The 18,181-nt window shown below is 37.2% G+C and overlaps 1 protein-coding gene across 3 annotated transcripts in view; it reads right to left on the reverse strand.

Annotated features, from left to right (window-relative positions):
- The window catches only part of MCPH1 (microcephalin 1), a 132,730-nt gene that overhangs the window by 14,716 nt on the left and 99,833 nt on the right, over positions 1-18,181 (reverse strand). The window contains exon 13 of one of the 3 annotated variants that reach the window (XM_075414707.1): positions 9,409-9,507. The exons of the other annotated variants lie outside the window; for them this stretch is intronic. Coding sequence (XP_075270822.1) covers positions 9,502-9,507 — 6 coding nt within the window. The 3' untranslated portion in view covers positions 9,409-9,501. Of the gene's footprint in view, positions 1-9,408; positions 9,508-18,181 lie in introns of those variants that run through there. 3 annotated transcript variants of the gene reach the window in all.

Consider the following 18,181-nt stretch of genomic DNA (forward strand, 5'->3'; position numbering starts at 1 on the left):
AGTGCCTTTTAAAGCTTTCACAGCTAAACAAAACTACATGGCATCGTCATGCTCTGCTCTGCTGTATAGTGGACCTATTATTACAAACATGACAATTAAAGAATAACTAATCCCATACTAAACTTAAATGAGTAGTTTTATCAATTATCACCAAATCACAGATGATTTCTTCTACAGCTTGCAGTAAAGCTGAAATCAGGCATGAGATGACTAGAAGGAGGAAGAAATCAGAGTTTTTTGATTAAGCAAGCCTTCATAAATGTAATACATCAGGTTTCTTTTGCTCGTTAAACGCTGAATATATTCACTCGGACACACTCCGGTTGTGCCAGCATGACATACTCACAAAGCATGCACATCAGGGTGACAGCTAAAAAGCAACAGAGAGCTTTGCACACAATCTAAAACTAAATCTGTATGTAATTTCCTTCCCTTTGTTAATTGAAGATTAAAACTAAATCAAGGGGAAGCCTTCTATGAGACTACTTCCAACAACAGATGACTCAACTAGCACCTGAGAATTTGTTGTGCTTGTGTGTACTGAGGTTCTGAACTTCCTGTTTCAATAAAATACCAAACAAGTTGTGTTTCCTTTACAAATAAGCTATTACATCAAGCCCTGTTCCTATAATTTCAGTTTTTGTCTGCATTCCAACATTTTCTTTGGCAAATGTAGAAACATTCTAATTAAAGAGAAGAGAAAAACAAGCATCATTCATCATGGTAAGAATGAATGCTCAAGAGAACATCCTTACTGGTTACTTCGTTCATTCAGTTTAATTTGGTTTTTGAAATGCACTTAATTACGGCATGCAGTTCTCTGAGATGAAACACAGGTAACACAGTTTTGACTAAGTGTCTCATGAAAGCTATTAAAGGTAATAATCAATTCCCCCTAATGCCATGCAAACATAATAGCATCTGTGTGAAGTTACTAAAAAACCTTTTTAGAACACGAGAATACTTGAAATACACTATTCCGTACAGCAAAGTTCACCTATTATTATAACTTGCTAGATCCTTTAAGATACTTAAGATTTGAAAATCTTGGTTTTTTTTTTTTAACAGAAATGATCCTGTGTTTTCCTCAGCATGATGTCTTTCCTTCATTTTCACAGGTTTTGTTAATGTTTAGGTTACAGATGAAAGCCCTCTGTCTACTTCATTTGCAATTACCACGAGAAAGACAACTTCCCACGAAAAGTTAAACACCAGACCTGCAAACACAACATAACCTAATTGTCTGGTTAAGTACAATACAGCCTACATATTACAACATATATGGTTTCTTTCTGAAATTTATTTAACCCTGGAATTGGAAGTGCTCATTCACCAAGGCAGAAGTTCAAACTTAAAATGACATTATAACAGGAGTTATAATTATTCAGACAAATGCCACTTTGGATAAGTAACTACGGCTAGAAAGTGTCTGTGTGCACCCTAGATCTTTGTGGAGAGCACTGCTTCTTTTGCTTGGAAACCAAAGGTAAGTTTTCAGGCAAACGCAGTTAAAACCCCAGTTGGCTGCAGCAGAAGAAACATGCACTGTAAATGGTTGAAGCCAGCAGAGGATGCTGAAGATTTCTGATAACAGAAATAGCCACTACCACATCTGCAACATCCTCCAAAGACAGGATGAAAATATAAATAGTCCAGTTCATCTTGAAAAAAATCCTAAATTTGAGAAATTATCTCATCAACCTCCAGAAAAAACAGAAAAACCCAAGAAAAAACATTGTCTAATTGCATGTTAGATGAACCAATGTATCTCCTTCAGGCATCTCCTACATAAGTGAGCAGCAACCAGCCCAATCCACACTGCGCAGAGAATACGATGGGATCACACTATGCTATCACTTCAAGAAGGCACATATTTTGTTTTATAAGCATGTGCTGAGCCACATGAGAAACTTAATGGAATGCGACCAACAGAACTTTCAATTATTCATGCTGTTCCTATTTTATAGTTTTCTTCTATGCCACAATCAACTCAACTGTGTAATTTCACATGACAAAGTTTTGTGCAACACTTCGTAATCAACATCATAGTTGTTTACCTCCTTCATGTTAGACTAAACCCAGAATTTCAATAATAATCCTCAATAAAACCTGCAGAGTTTGACCTCGCTTCGTGCAGAAACTGCAGCTCTTTCAGGCACTTAAAACTTACCTCAATTCAGTCAGGACTCTGTGAGGCTAGGCAAAACTTTTGGTAGACCACTAAAGCTTTAGGACAAGTGTTTCAGTTTTAACATGCTAGCGAGGACACTTTTAAGCTGATTGTTAACTGTTTATTTCCTTTGATTCTAGGAAGTTAGTATTAAGCAGAATTTTTACACTTTTCCCGTGGATTGTCCAAAATGTATTAGTTTAAAAGACACTAATTAACAGTTACTGTTAAAACAGTGAACAAAATTCCACCCCATTCAGACTACCCATAAAACTCCCCTCCCTCGGGCAAACACGCTCCTGTTAAACTTCTCTCTCTACAGTAGCTTTACAAAAAGTCACGCCATGCAGCAGAGACGACTGAAGGTCAGCAGAATCAGGCTGCCTGGAATCGGCTCCACAGGTAAAAGTCCCTCATGTCAACCACTGCCAGAGTCTTCCACTTGAAATGAAGTTGATAAAGCCTCTGGGCCACAAATAAATCTGCTAAAATGGAATATGGGTAAAGTGTGACCTTTCGGCCAGACAGAGAAAAAAAAAAAAAAGGATGGAAATATTCTTCTGTACATCAAAAGGTCCCTGGGGCAGACACTCTCTTTTGTTTTGGATTTGTACAATGTGTTAAGATGCAAAGTCCGGTTTTATGTTCAGTGGAAAATAATGAAGAAATACTACCTTCGTAATAGTAATATTCCGACTAGCAAAGTGAGGCCCTTTTTTGATTGCGGCCTCTGGGACCAACTTCAGGCAAATATTAAATAACAGTGTTTGTAAAAATTATGAATTTAGATGATATTTTAAATAGTTCTGATAAATAGCTTCAATGCACAAGATATAAATCATTGTAAGAATAACATGACAATGGAACTTCTTGTCTTTGAAAAAGCCTCCAAGGTCTACACTAGAATCTCATCAACACATAATAAATCACAAAATAGTAAGAACAAGAACAGAAGTATGTCTATATATACATACATATACTCACAAGCACAATAAATCAAAAACAATGCACAATAAATCAGCTGAAGCTGGAATTTGGTTCTGCAACTATCTTATGAATAAATTTTGAAATTGATCATTTTTTTGTGTGTGGCTGGAGCAAAGGTATGGGAGTCAGGAATCAAAGGAGCTTATTACAACTTTTATATCAGCGAAACTAAGACTAGCAGGACAGAAGTTCATGGAGTATTTTCTTCCTATTAGCTGTGAATCACTTCTGGCTCGATTTTGGAGGACAGAATGCAGCAGTTAAGACCATGCCTTAGACACGCTTACGAAAGAGTCTGAGAAGAGGATCTGTATCAGCTAAAACATACTTTGTAATGCTCTCAGGAGATGAATAAGGTTCTGTAACTGAGAATTACATTCAGAAAAATATCTTGTCAGGTCTGTAGGCCATGATCCTACACTGTAGAGACCTTGTTGCAGACTTCAGTGTCATACGCTCTTGCAAGAACATAAGCAGAGTTGCAATACATCCATTTGCTTATGACTAAATGAAGAAACAGCAAGGAATTTGTTAAAAATAAGGGAACTTTAATTAAATGACTAAGATTCACTTTTGCTGGAACCATTGCATGACATTGTGTTTTGAGGGAGTCAGATTTACAACCAATTTTATTGCCTGGATATAGTGTACTACAATTATGATAAACAAAAGCCATCAAGAGCATCTCAACAGCTGTCTCCACTAAAACCACTAGACTAGAAATTTTCTTTTTCCAACACAAAGATAGCTATAAACAGTCCCCACGATGTTCCACCATATTGTGGCTTCTTCAGCTATTCCATTTAGAAGTACTGTTAAATACATGTTAGTCTTGGTATTAAAAAAAACCATGAAATATGTCTGTGTCATATTATAATGATAAGAGCACATAATTCAACACATTTTTTCTCTTATAAAACAACGTTACTTGATATACACATTTTACTGCGCTACATAGAAGTAGTTCTTTACAATTTCACCATTTAAATAAATAGAATGTATTTTGGACTGACAGCATTTTAACTGTTACAGATAAACTCTGCATATAAGCTTGATTTACTGTTACACAATAAAATACACATAAACAATTTCCTTCAACCATAACAAGTGTGGGGATCAAGTAAGACAAAGCAGGATTTCTGAAGCTTTAGCTGTATAGCCCTTGTGGGGCTCCAATGGCTTACCCACCAAAATTCACTCATATGCAGGAGCCAGGAGGTTTTCTAGCACATACCAGTCACATGAAACAATTATTCCTCCCCTTGTTCATATAAGAAAGACAGAACACTAACACTTCTGTCGCTACCATCCATACATGCAATTTAACTTTCAGTCATGAAATGTTGACCATGTACCGAGAAACCTTTTTTACTGAAGGATAAAAGTCTTTCGATGACAGTGACTGAAAACAACCATGATTTTCTAGGCATTAGGATAACATACATTACTGACCCTAGGAAAAAAATATATAAAAGCTGAAAGCTGATTATTATTAGCATCAAGCACTCTTGCAAAGTGTACGTGACCATCTGCCAGCAAGCTTGTAATGAATCATACAGGCAAACACAATCACAGTGTAACATCAGCAGCAGAGAAAAAAAGACAAAGGCACATAAACTTAACCAGACTTTTGCTACTGTGGAAAAAAGACCAAAATAAAACTTTGATTGTGTTTTTATATGATAACACAGCTTCTCCAAATGCTGATTTTCTAGAAGTGCGAGGTTACAGTTCAGACAATAATGCAAAAGTAGAATGTGATACAATTACAGCAAGCCAGAAATCTACCAAAACTATATCAATAGAACAATATAAACCTCTATTGCTTCCTAGCAATGAATATTGGCTGCAAAGATGACTGGGTCCTGTTCTGTTCTTCTTAATATCTGTACATTAATTTCAGCTTTCTTACTCCAGGTTTTGCTTGCTCTTCTGGTGCGTTGTTATCACAGTATTTCCCATACAAGTTTATGGAAACACATCCTAGCGTTTCTTCTCATTTAAGGATCATCTCCTCTCAAGGAACTTGGAACAAAATCCAAAAGCAAACAAACAAAAAACTGCAGTTTTGGTTTATGAAATGTATTCTATGTTTATATGCAGAGAAAATTCTGGGCTGGAATCAGCCATCCTGTCAACACTTAGCGCCTTCATTTAGCAAAAAATTTACATTGACTCATTTTTCATTCCCATGTTAGTCCAAACCAGTCGAACGCAGAGAGGAAACTGGTGTCATATATTAAAATTACAAGCAAAGTAACCAATGAAAAGTTTTTGTGACCAAAGTGTAACAAGGCATCGGCATCCTATTTGTGAGATCTACAAGTCCATCATGCTGTAAGCAGGGACTAGAAAGTGGTAAAAAGGAATTACAGACACTGATTTTTATCCGGAGAATTAGCTATGTAGCTAAAACAGAGGACTTTCCAGCAGCTAGTTGGGGTGTCACATGCTCTTTGTAAATTATATGACATGATCATTTACTCAAGTGCATAAATCAAGCCCACCAGCCAGAGAAGCCGCGCAGGTAGGTGGGCATCCTTCCCAGAACGGGCTCCCAAGCAACAATCAGATGCATCCATGAAGTCCAACAGGTTTCTGAAACTGTTTCATCTTGGCTGTTTTGTCTGAAGATGCTACATGCATCTTAAAAAACATCTTTTGGATAAAATTGGCCTCTTGACTCAGAATGCCTTTGTAAACTAACATTTAAAGGACACAGTCCACAAAAAAACTACGCTATGTCTTCCTCCTTCCAGTTTGAGCCAATTTTCCTGGTATGGAAGCAGGATGTACTTCAAGTTCTCATGTTTTCACTGGTAATAAAGGATAAAATTAGTGCCAGGCTCAACAATCTGTCTTTATTAAATAAAAATAGTCATTTGCATTCTCATCCTGAATATATAAAAGTTCCTTTCTTTCTTGTCTGTAGCAACGTATCGAATATAGGGATTATTCTGAGTTGCACAGATGTAACAACGCAGACGAACTAACAGCAGTAGAACATCAGACAGAGAAGCAGCATATGACTTGCAGAAAGCGACGGCCTGGTAGCACCTTCTTTGACCTAGTATTCAAAGTGAGATGATGCCAGGTAGGTGGTTTCCGCCACCTGTAGTAACATAGTCAATACTGAAAACATGATAAATGAAGGTAAATATTTCTTAGTAATCCTTCTGTTAGACTTGGAGTTGTGGTGCTTAGAAAAAACTGCATAGGCACTAGCTTGCACACTATAGAATTCCTACCTGCAGCCACCACAGTAAGTTTTAGCAAGTGAAACCTGTATGCAACTGTGGATCGTATTGTTCTCCTCCCAATTCCAATTTAATTTGAAGTTTTCAACAGTATCAAAAGTATCAAGAAGACCTGCTTATCGTTAGGCATAATAAACACATACATGCCACTAAAGACAGGCTGAGCTGTATTAGATGTATAAATAGATACAAGAAAAAAAGTCTCAAAAGCAAAGCCAAATCTGTAGAATATTATCAGTTTTTACATGACTAATTTTGGAAATGTAAAAGGAAAGTCTTACAACGAGACTTTCAGTGGGATTTACACATTCAGGACTGCTAACAGAACTACCCAGAATTCCGGACTACCAGGATTCTGGTTTCAAAGTCACAATAAAAACAAAATTATGGTTTTTATTTATTTGCCACCTTCTATTGTCATTTTGCAGAGTAACATTTTCATGCTTTTGTAACCAGTAGGAAAAGAATTATTTTCCTTAAATTTAAACTATCATTTTTTCTTAATTTAATTGGTTCACAATCCAGGATGTAACAGACCAAAACGTAACACTGGCAATACTGGTATGTCCCCAAACAATGTATCATTGTTTTTTTTACCCCAAAACTGTTGAGAAAAATTATAATAGCTGCAGTTCGGCTTTCAAACATAACCTGAAGTACTCGTATAAAAGTATTAAAAGGCTGTTATGCTTATCCATGCTTATGGATCAGAGATACATTGTTTACCTAAAGATGCAAAGGGACACTACAGTTTTTGGAAGACTGAAAGCCTGTATCACGTATTACCTCTGAAAATCTGTCATTCACTGATGAACTTTAAACAGTTTGAAGTTTTAACCACAAAGCATGAAATAGACTAGAAAGTACAGAATACGTAACTAATCCAGCGCAGAGAGGGTGTTAAAAGTGGACTGTGACAGCTGAGATCTGAGCAGAATATAAACATTAAAACCAAAATAAGTATCCAGTATTCCTCCGGTTCTGCCCTCTTGCCTGTATCTTTTCTTTCTGCTGGGCTTGGCAGATGTCCCACATAACAGGGGATGTCCTGTATTACACAGTCAAGTCTTGCGTCTCGTATGAAAAGCACACGGGACATGGCTTTCCACATATTTTCATAGAAACCAGGCCATTTTTCAGGTGCCTAGTAAACTGGAAAAAAATGGCACAGTGCATACATGGATAAAACCTGCATGTACAGCAGATGCAGTACCAACTATGGTTTATCTGATGTCCATATGCAGAGCTGTTACGCAGTCCCAAGCTGTCCTGAATTTCAACATTTAGCGTTTAGGACTCACAACTCTACTTTTGTAAAAGAAGATTAAAGAAAAAGAGATAAGAAACCCTCTCTCCCTTATTTCTAGTCCTGAATACCTTCTTTTTTGTTTGTCTTCTGTTCATTAAAATGACCTCATTCCCCTGGCTATAATATGGGTCAATACCTACTAAACCATCTGCCACTTCATTTTTTCGGAAACAGATACCTCATTCTGACATGGAAGAGTCAGCAAAGAAATGGAATTTGATGAATGAGCATTTAATGAGTTTACAAACATTGAGAAATCAATGAGAGGAAACCAAGTTTCACTTACTGTAAAGCCTGATTCTCATTTGGACCAGCCCCAAAAGCCAGTATTTTAACAAGTGGTAACACCTCTTGAAAATACTTCCAATTGTTTAACTGGTCCAGTGAATGTTTGGTGAGAAATCTGCATCTTTAAAAAAATCCTCACTGTGCAAAGTTAATGCAAGTGGCAACTGGTTGAGGATTGACACGTTCTGGTTTACTTTTAAAGTAGACTTGTATTTCAAATAAAGACAGTTCTTGGCCACTGTTCATGTCATTAACAGCTTTAACAGCCTTGGGCCATCCTCTGTGAGCAGACACAGGGTATCTGCAAATTATAATAATGGAGAACAGACCCACATTTTGTTTACTTCAGCAGCTTCTGACCACTGTGCATGCCAGACACGTCACAAAAAGGTTCTGACTGATACTAGAAAAGTCTTCTGAATGAGAGGCCCACAGTTTGCCCTTAAAGCATCACTTTTTTCTTAGTCCTTCAGGCTATCAGTTTACTGAAATAGCTATCTTAGAAGTATGTGTTATTTTTCTTTATTGGGTGCACTGCAGTCTAAAATTGTGGGCCAGCAGAGTTACGTAAGAGATAGGTGAGTGCAGATTTTCTCCACCCTGTTGCAGAACCAGCAAGGTAGAATATATGGATAAAAGGAACCCACGTCACATAGAATAAATGTTCCAAAATAGACGTTTTAAAAGTCAGAAATTGATCTGTCTCAAGTTAACAAAAACCAAGAACAGCCTGATTTTGATGCAAGCTTTGTGGTTTGTTAAGTTGATGATATCTATGAAGTGCATTTTTTATATTATACATTGTAAACACGTTTAAATGAGTATTATTTTTTAAAAAAATCTGAAAACAAAAGTAGCAATTAATCTATTGGTAGTTGAGAATAATTTGTCTGGTTGTAAACTTCTCAGTTAGCCAAGCAGGTTCGCATGTGGGCAATAATAGTCTCTGAAGCACAGTCTCACTCTGATGCTTTTAGTAATAGGATTAACTATATTCTTTTGCATGTCACTGGTAGAATAAAGAATATAAGATGAAGTTGTTCCAATATTGCAATGAAGTCTGAAAACATAATAATTTCCAATATTAAAACCACTGCTGCATGATATTGCAATAACTGTGTTTAGCACTTTGCAGGCATTCATATTAGCTTGTGGCTGACAGTTTTAATTTCATGACTGTGAGAAAATGCAAGAATTATTTCAAATATACTAATTATATTTTTATCATCTGAAGAGGGATATTTTTTCTAAAAGCACTTTTCTCATGGAGGTCCAGCATAAACATTTTTCTTCCTTTCATCAAAGTGATGAGGTTTAATGACAGAAATTATGAGATGAAAAAGTCTTACTGCTGCCAGTACAGGATTTTCCTTTACATATTTCAGTGTTTTGCCCATCTATATTAAATTACTTCTGTAACAGGGATTCCACCGCTTCTCATGAGAGGCTTTTCTACGGCCTCATAGATCTCAGCCTCAGAAGATATTTCTTTATACCTGGTATAAAATTAAAACAAAGTTTAGGCCATGACTGCTAACAGTCTCCCTGCCTGCTGTAGTCCTCCTGACTGGACTCAGTCCCTCGCTAGCCCATCCTCCCTCGCCATCTACAAGGCAGGGCTGCAATGGAGTTCCAGAACAGGCACTGCTTAAACATTTCAGCTGACATTTATTTAGTGCTCTTAACCTTGGAAAATGTGCCTACAGCGTAAATGAATTATCTTTCCAGGGTGAATAATCTATTTAGACCCAATTTCTTTGTGCGCTGTTTTTTAATCAATTCATAGTCCAACTGAATCCATTACTGAAAAAGATGAGAGTCAAAACAATAAAGTTGGGATATAATAGTCCAAAAATTGTAATAAAATGAAAAAATGCTGATAATATACAAATAACAGCACTTTAAGTTGAGATAATGGAAAACATCTGAAATCTGGAACAACCATCATTTCTTTCAGTAAGTCAAACTAGAACTTCTAGCAAAAGACAAAAAAAATCAGGTGGGTTTATCCTCAGTTCTCATCACCTTCTGCAGAAAACTGGTTTGGACAAGGCTCCTGTCCTTCCCATGCAGTTTACAGCAACGAGATTTTTCTAATAAGCACGAAGCCAGCATTTGTACTGTCTAGTGAATGTCCCGACATTCATTTCAACTAACTTCAGGCGCTTTCATCTGAGCTTGTTACTCGAGAGTCCCCTTCTGATCAGCAGAGAGAAATCTCTCTGACACTACAAGGAAGCCCTGGGTGACTGATCTTCGTGTTTAATCAGAAGAGGCCACCTTGACACCCTACACAAGGACACAATCTTCATTAATAGAAGAGGAAAATATTCCAAGATGGCCCAGTTAGGAGATATTCTTTTGATTGTCATGGCATCATCTTGTAAATATTTTAACTTCAATGTATGCAATTTTTTGTGCTTAAAAATGATACTTGAATTGGGTGAACATCCAAAGGAAGGCGGAAATTAATAGAACAACATCAGCTGATTATTAATTTGATGAATTAGATATAAAGCTATTTATGTTCAAGAGAAATGCTATTCACTGGACATTGCTATTAATAACATCCCACAGGCTACAGTCAAAGCAGTAACAACTGATAATATAACATTTAACACTAAACGTGAAGCCTTATTAGTTGTTTAAAACAGAATTTGATTGCAGATTTGACTGAAGATATTGACTTCAAAATCAAGTGAGAACATATAACTATGAGCAAGACCTTCTATAATCAGGTTTAAAATGAAGCTAGTAAGCTAAGATTGAATGATATGATAGAATTTGTAAATACAATTCAGTTTAGCTGTGGCTAGCCTGAATGGGTATTCACGTTCAAACAATACAGACATCACCAGTGCAGTCTCCAAATTGCATTCACCTGTATTTCTAGTGAGACAAAATAAAGATTTTAAAAGATTTGAATTTTCTCTGTGTAGTGAAACTACTCAAGTAATAATTCAGATTTAGATAAAGTGAAAGACCAGTAAGAGGACTTTCTAACTAGTTTGTGTTGGGAAGAAACTATACCATTTTAATGCTAGGATACTCATAAGAGATTTGATCTTCTGTACACATTTCACGGGAGGTGGAGGATTATCTTTCCAATAAATGATTTATTTGGAGAGATAAAGAACAGACTGTTAGTCAGCCACTGAGGTACTCATGTTAATATTTACACAACAATAGGAGTTTCACTAGACGGTCATATGGAGTCAAGGAGTCCAAGCACAAAGAAGCCCTACTCTCAGTATAAGTGTGCAGATAATCTTTCCCCTGTCCCATCACAGGTTCTGATGCCTCACTAAGTAGGGAAAAAAATAGTTTAGTTCCTTCCTTTGCTTGTACAGCAGTGAGACCAACGATAAAAACAATGCCTAGTTTTTGTGGCAGAAACAGCAAGAGGGTGGGCACTGTTTTTGAGAACTATTACTGAGCTATGTTTATTGGTATTGAAAAGAGCAAATATTTATCTTTACGGAGTGCAAAAAAAGTTTGCAGTTGCTCTGTCCTCTTCAAATTACACATCCATAATACAGTTCAACAAATATGAATATATGAAAATATGTTGCAAATATTTTTCTTGCACTCTGCATAAAAAGGTTAGCGTATGTACTGTATTTTTTTCTTGAGGGAAACAGATGTCAGGAACTAAGTACCCTACTGTTGCCATAAATGTCCTCTCTCTCTCCGAAAGCTTTGTTTATTCCTCTTACATGGTTTCTCACTTCCTTTTCATTCTCTCTTTGACATCAGTTTATCTTTGAATTCAGATTCTTAACTTGAACATGCTCTTTGGAAGTATGACATGCTGTTATTATCAAATAAGAGTGCTATTACCAGATGAGAGAACCTTCCGCTAACCTGAATGACTACTTACAAGAGGAAGGGTTTAAATCACAGGGACTGAGGTTATTTGTAAGGCTAGGTTACTGTCAACTGCTTAGACATACTTAAAATACATTCCTTTAAACAAATGGCATATGCGTTTTTCTTTAGGATGTCAGCAAGGCAGATTTCTCATTTTTCAAAAGCCTTCTGGACTCTTTCATGGTCTGCTGCCTTTTCACATCAACATAATACAACATTCACATTACACAACAAAAGTCAAAACCTTACATAAAGATTTTAGGTTTAAATTGTCCAAATGCACAAAACTGTAATTAAAAAGACATTTTTCAAAGAGCATATAAACAGTATATGAGCATACAGAATAAGAATATGTTAATTTTTTCACCTATAATTTAATAATGAAGAGGAAATATGCAATTTTTTAGAACAGGTTCTAAAAGCATTACTAGAGCTAATAGCTACACATCAGCATGCAAGTTATTTCATTCAGTTTCAAACCAATGGTAACCTGTTTAAACAAGTGCTGTATTACGTTTTGCCCAGTATGGGAGATAGACAGGGCTCAGCACTTAACACTGTCAAAGATATTCAGCAGTCCAGCTATAAGATCCTTAACATGAGCTGTAATTTCCATGTTAATTTTGAACCCATGCTATTTGAGTTTAAGATGTAATTACACTTGTTACCAGCTAAAGTTTGCTGTCATCACGTAGCTCTGAAGTGAATGAGCACAGCCTTTGGGCACTATAGCCTAACAACATAAAAATGTTGAGGAGGAAGGACATATAGCACCTATTCTTCATAATCCTGGGACTCACTTCCTACTTCTGTACGTGGATGATTCACCTTTCAAAGATTAAAATAACATTCATTATTAAAGAATGCTCACAGTGAACGAAGCTACCATCTGTCCTACAAATAGGAACTTCGTTAATGCACTGTGAGAATCTTCTCAGATATCTTCATTCATTATTTGTGTAAACCACAGCTTTATAGATATTTGTGTATTCTACTTCAGATATCCCTTGAAAATTTGGATTGCTAAAGGAAATCACTACAAAAGTAACGAAACAGTAAAAGCTAAGAAGCATTTTGCATTTAAGAAGGTTCTGGAATGTGGAAGTGATAATGACAGGAATTGCAAAAAACATTCATTCATGTTATTGTTATCGCTCAAGATGTGATATCATAAAGTCCCAATCTAAATTAATGTGACCAATTATGTTTTAGGTAAAGTGGCTTCTACAACATACTAAGCATATACATATGTACAGACATAAGTATGTATACATAAAAATATATAATTTCTTTTAAGGTTAATATAACCTCAGTCAAAAAGCCTTGAGCAGATGCTGTATAACGAAAGTGGGATATCAAAATGAGTCTGCCAGTGGAAAATATGGTCACGTTAATGTCAGATTAACTGAGAAAAGACATCCCAAGTTTAACCAAGACAGTCCAAGAAAGCCAATCCAGTCAGTGCCTAAAAAGTAAGCAAAGAAGATGACATATTTGATAGGGGAAGTGCTGAATTTAGAGCTTCCAAAAATGAAAACAAATGAGAAGCAATTAAGTAGACATTCTACTTGTGCGAAGCTCTGACAGTTTTCTAACAATTCTTAAGAAAATAAAGTTGAATGTAGTTTACTAAGAGAGACAGAACTAATATAATAAGCTTCATAAGCAAGTCACGTTTCAAATATTACGGAGGAGCCAGACAGAATATGTTACAAAAGTCAGTGTGTTGATGATGAGGATCAACATCGGAGTTTTAGAGACGTTAATGAAAGCATAGCATCAAAAAAGGAAGAGAATAAAATACCAAAGAAACAAAGAGATATAAACATAACTTGCAGATTATAGATTTAAATGCATTTAAGGATGTTGGCAGTATCAACTGTGCAAGAGAAAAAGGGGCTGGCATGCAAGCATTTCCACCGGAAGACACAAAGTCTGGTTTTGGCTGTGTTCTGCTTCCACTAATGGCATGACATCTAGGAAAAATACCGTGTACTGAAATGATGGATGGGATGTTACAAGGCAAGATGGGAACAAACAGACTGAGTCACCAAGACAGAGTGGTAACTGAAATTTTCAGTGGATCAGATTATTGACCTCTTGTCCCTTCAGCAAAAGCACAATGTGAGAATTACTGGGTAAATGCCCTGCCTTGAAAGGAAGTGCCCTCGAAGGAGACGTGAGGGAACGTCGGAGACGAAACATAAAGATGACTATGAATTCACAAGACATTACACCAGATGTTCTGATTAGAAATAAGCAGCAGCTGAGGAAGTGAACGGAATCCTGAGATTTTGTTAAAGGACTCAGGAGAGACCGGTGGAGAAGTTCAGACCGAATAAAAAGGGTAACAGGCAAATGGTGGGGAAAAGTGGGATGTTTGGTAAGATATTACCACTAATTTTAGAAGTGCTAAAGAACTGAACTGTGGCTCTTGATGAAAACAATTTGTTTTGGCTTATTGAAAAACATAATAATCTGGCACTCCTCTCTATCAAAGAGAGTGTAAGATCTCAAAACAGATAAGATTTTCAGCAGACTAAAAATCTAGTAGAGTCCAAGTTCCTGTTCCCTGTTTTTTAAGTTACAAGTTCATAAGTCTTGTCCTTGTTGACATTTGTTCCTGAGAAACATGCTAAAATAATCCCAGTGAAAGAAAATATTTTTAAGCCAGCAAATGGACCTACCACAAACTAGTATTAAAGTACCAGGCACCAAAGGTGGGGACTTAACATTGAGTGTCAAAATGTGAGGAATGTAACTACCGTGAATATATAAAAGACTTCATTAATTTATTCCAAGTGTCAGATAGTTTTTCATCTCAGATTTGATTTGGACGTTCCATATTCTCACACTACAGCATTTTCATTTACATATGTAGATCAAATATCCCTGTAAGAATGCAGCACCAAAACCTACGTGTTTACATTGTTCTGCCTTTACTTTGTACATATTTCATTACTTATTTTTCCCTTGTCAAAACAAGAAAACTGCTGAAATGAGAACTTGCTTATCTGCTAAATCAACATCTCGAAAGTTTTAGGTGGTAAAGTCTGCAGATAGCAGACCAAAGCCAAGTCAACATTTTCTTACATTACCTCAAAAATTTTTATGCTTCCTTTTCTATTGGGATCTCACAAGATCTCTGTATTTGCCTGTCAAACAGAAGCTGTGCAGCTGTAAGTAAAATGATAATTGGAAAGATAATGTTAGTGGTATTCAGGCATCTCTCTCAAAGCAGCTTAGTCATATGCTGTATGGAATAAAACCAGGATTGGCTGAGTAAGGGAATTTACTCTTTCCCAGGAAAGGAAATTGCCTGCAACACATCTGGCAAAACGTTCTAAACGTTTCGTTTTGACAAAATATACATTTCAGCTCCTCTTATAAGGTGAGTTCTGTAGAGTGGGTGTCTTCTTTCTAAAACGGGAAAGATCTAATTTGTAGTTCAAATATACCAAGCCAGTATTTGCTATTTTATGTCGAATACTGTACACACTCAGCTATAAAGCAAGCAGGAAATCATAGGCTAAGCAGCTATATTTTGGTTTGAAGAAGAAATGTATCATGAATGCAAACACGCCACTCCGTATCGACAGCAGAAATAAAAGATGAAGAGAACAGTGAGCCTGAAAAAAACACCGAGAGGAAGCAACTGGTCAGAATTATAACTTTTTACTCAATTTCATACCGGCATATACAAGGTTCCATGCCAAATTATTTAAATTCCTTCCTACTTCAACATGTCTAATGATAAGATGTTCCTTGTCATAACTGACGGGAGACGGATCTTCTCCGTCATTCAGCTTTTCTGGAATAAGCCCTGCCCTGCAAGCAGACTTGTTATTATGTCTCTGAGGCTCAGTAAAAAGGCTGTGTTCAGGCATCTTCCTTCCTCCTCCTCAGTTTTCAAGGACAAAAATGTATTTAGCTTGCCTTACTTTTCACACCAGATTTCTAAATTTAGCGGTTACTACTTTCTTTCCCCCTGAACTCTGACTGGCTTTGACTCCCTGGGGAGGCAGAGAAGACCACTTCCTCCTGCACAGCTGGGAAAGCCGCTCCCAAAGGGATAGAAAGGGTGAAGGATCACAGTCAAATGCTCCAAAAGACGCACCAAATACGGTGCTATCCTGTAGTGAAGGGTTAAAAGGGATGTATATTTATTTAGTTGGCAAGGTGAACGCTTGCTAACTTTCCTGGGCAGTGGGAAAGAGTACTTCATTAAAGCAATATGAGTCCATTGGACGCAGATGGGGAAACACCAAAATCCTCCATCAGTCACATGTGTGTGTTGGGGTTTGTATTCCAGTTATTTTCACTACGGCCTGGAAGTATCAAGGAAAAGCTGGGGAAAACTTTGCCATGGTGAACCTTGGGGTGTTACTCCAAGAGCCAGATGAGAAGCAAAGCAAAATAGCTAACTGGTGGTGCCTGCTGTGCTGGTAAGAGTCTTCCATTAGTAATATCTGGTCACTTCTCAGAATAATACCTGAACTTTCCATACCTGTTCCCTGAACTGCTGTGAGCTGCCATAGCAACTGGCCACCCATTCATTCATTCATTCATTCATTCAAAAAAAACCCCACAAAGAACCAAACCCAGCCGAAAAAAACAGTAAAAGGTAGACTAGTTTCTCTTCCCAGTATTCATACAACCACAGTTCTCCCTAGTGGAGGCCCAAGATACAGCAGGCCTTGGGAGGCCGCCGGGGTCACGCTTCGGCCTTTCGGAAAGGAAAACAGACTCCTGTTCAAACCTTTAGAGACTCTCCAGTCTCTCCTCGAAAACCCAGCAAACCGGGCTGCTGGATTCTGTCGGTGATCTGACTTGCCAGTGTGGCATACAGATGGCAAGCTTCATAGCAATTAAAAAACTGTCGATTTAATCAAGCCTCTCATGGAAATCCTGTCTAATGAACTCTCAGCATCCATTAAATCCTGTCTTTCATACATGTAGAGTCCCTTGAGTAGATGTCGAATAATTAAAAGCAAAACCCCTGAAAGACTACACTGGTCAGTCTCTCCATTTAATGTCTAACTAAGAGATTAAAAAAATGCATGAAAATATAATCAGAAAAACTGAAGATTATCTTCCAGTTCCTCAAAAATCTAGGAGACAGATGCTTTCAGAGCTGGAGCACTCGTAGTTTCAGCACTACTCTATTGAGGGCCCTATATTCTTTGAGCTAGCTGTGAGAGGAAAAGAAAGCTGGGAGTGGACCAATTTAAGGACAAGCACAAGCCACAATTGGAAATTCTCATTGAACTTAGAAAGTTAATTAAAAAATATTCAAATAAAAGAAAATACTGAATTTGAATGTCCAGTTAGATACCTACAAATGCTTCACACAGTCTAGTGTATAAATCTAATCCTACAGCTGTCCTCATTGCGTAATAGTAGGTCTCTTAACTACCTTGCAAAAGTCTGCTGTTCACATGGAATTAAGCATTCTCTCAAAGACTTCACTATATTGAAAAGCAGAAATCACTATGGAGAAAGCTTTTGAAACGTCATTAACAATGCAGTTGCTGTCCCGTTAATTTGGTTTGCTATTGCAATACAAAGTTGGAGGAATGGAGAATGCATAATTTATATGCCAAGACCCCCAAATATGTACATTTTGTAGAAAATAATCTTGACTGCATCCCAAGTTCCAAACATATTCCTCCATTTCCTCTGGCTAGAAGGATGAACGATGACAGAGGGACACACTGCAGGAAGAAAATCCGACAAACTGGTTCCACAGGTCACAGTCCAAGTATAACTTGAGCCTTTCTGGAAGTCTCCAGAATTGAATTCTAGAGATGTTCCTTTCCAGAGGTATCTATGTATTATGTAAAGAAATGCCAACAGCTTCTAACAACGTAAGGCATGCATTTTAGCTAACTATTTTTGACAACCCCTGAACACGAGTTCCATGTTTTAAAAAGTAAAAGCCACATTAATACGCTACATGAAATACAGCAAGTTGTGCAAGGAAGTCTGTCCACAGAGATCCCGAGGCACGCTGGGATTTTCCTCGTGTAGGAGAAACTTTGGTCAGTAATTCATGTTAGTTTGACTAGCTCGGCATTCCCTTTGTTTATTTTAATTAAGAAGAATCTATAGCTTCCAGATCCAGACCTAGCAAAACTCCCAGGCAGTTTGTCTTCAGAAGCCAGGATCCTACTGCGCTGGTTTCAAGAAGACATTTTCTAAAACAGAGGAGAAAACTTTTCCCAATGTTTTAGCGGAATCAACTCTTTCCCCGGGTTCGGTCAGTAATTTTCCGCTTTTTGAAGCTCGCTGATGATCGCA

Source organism: Opisthocomus hoazin, chromosome 2 (genome assembly GCF_030867145.1).
Source record: "Opisthocomus hoazin isolate bOpiHoa1 chromosome 2, bOpiHoa1.hap1, whole genome shotgun sequence".
Taxonomy (NCBI): Eukaryota; Metazoa; Chordata; class Aves; order Opisthocomiformes; family Opisthocomidae; genus Opisthocomus; species Opisthocomus hoazin.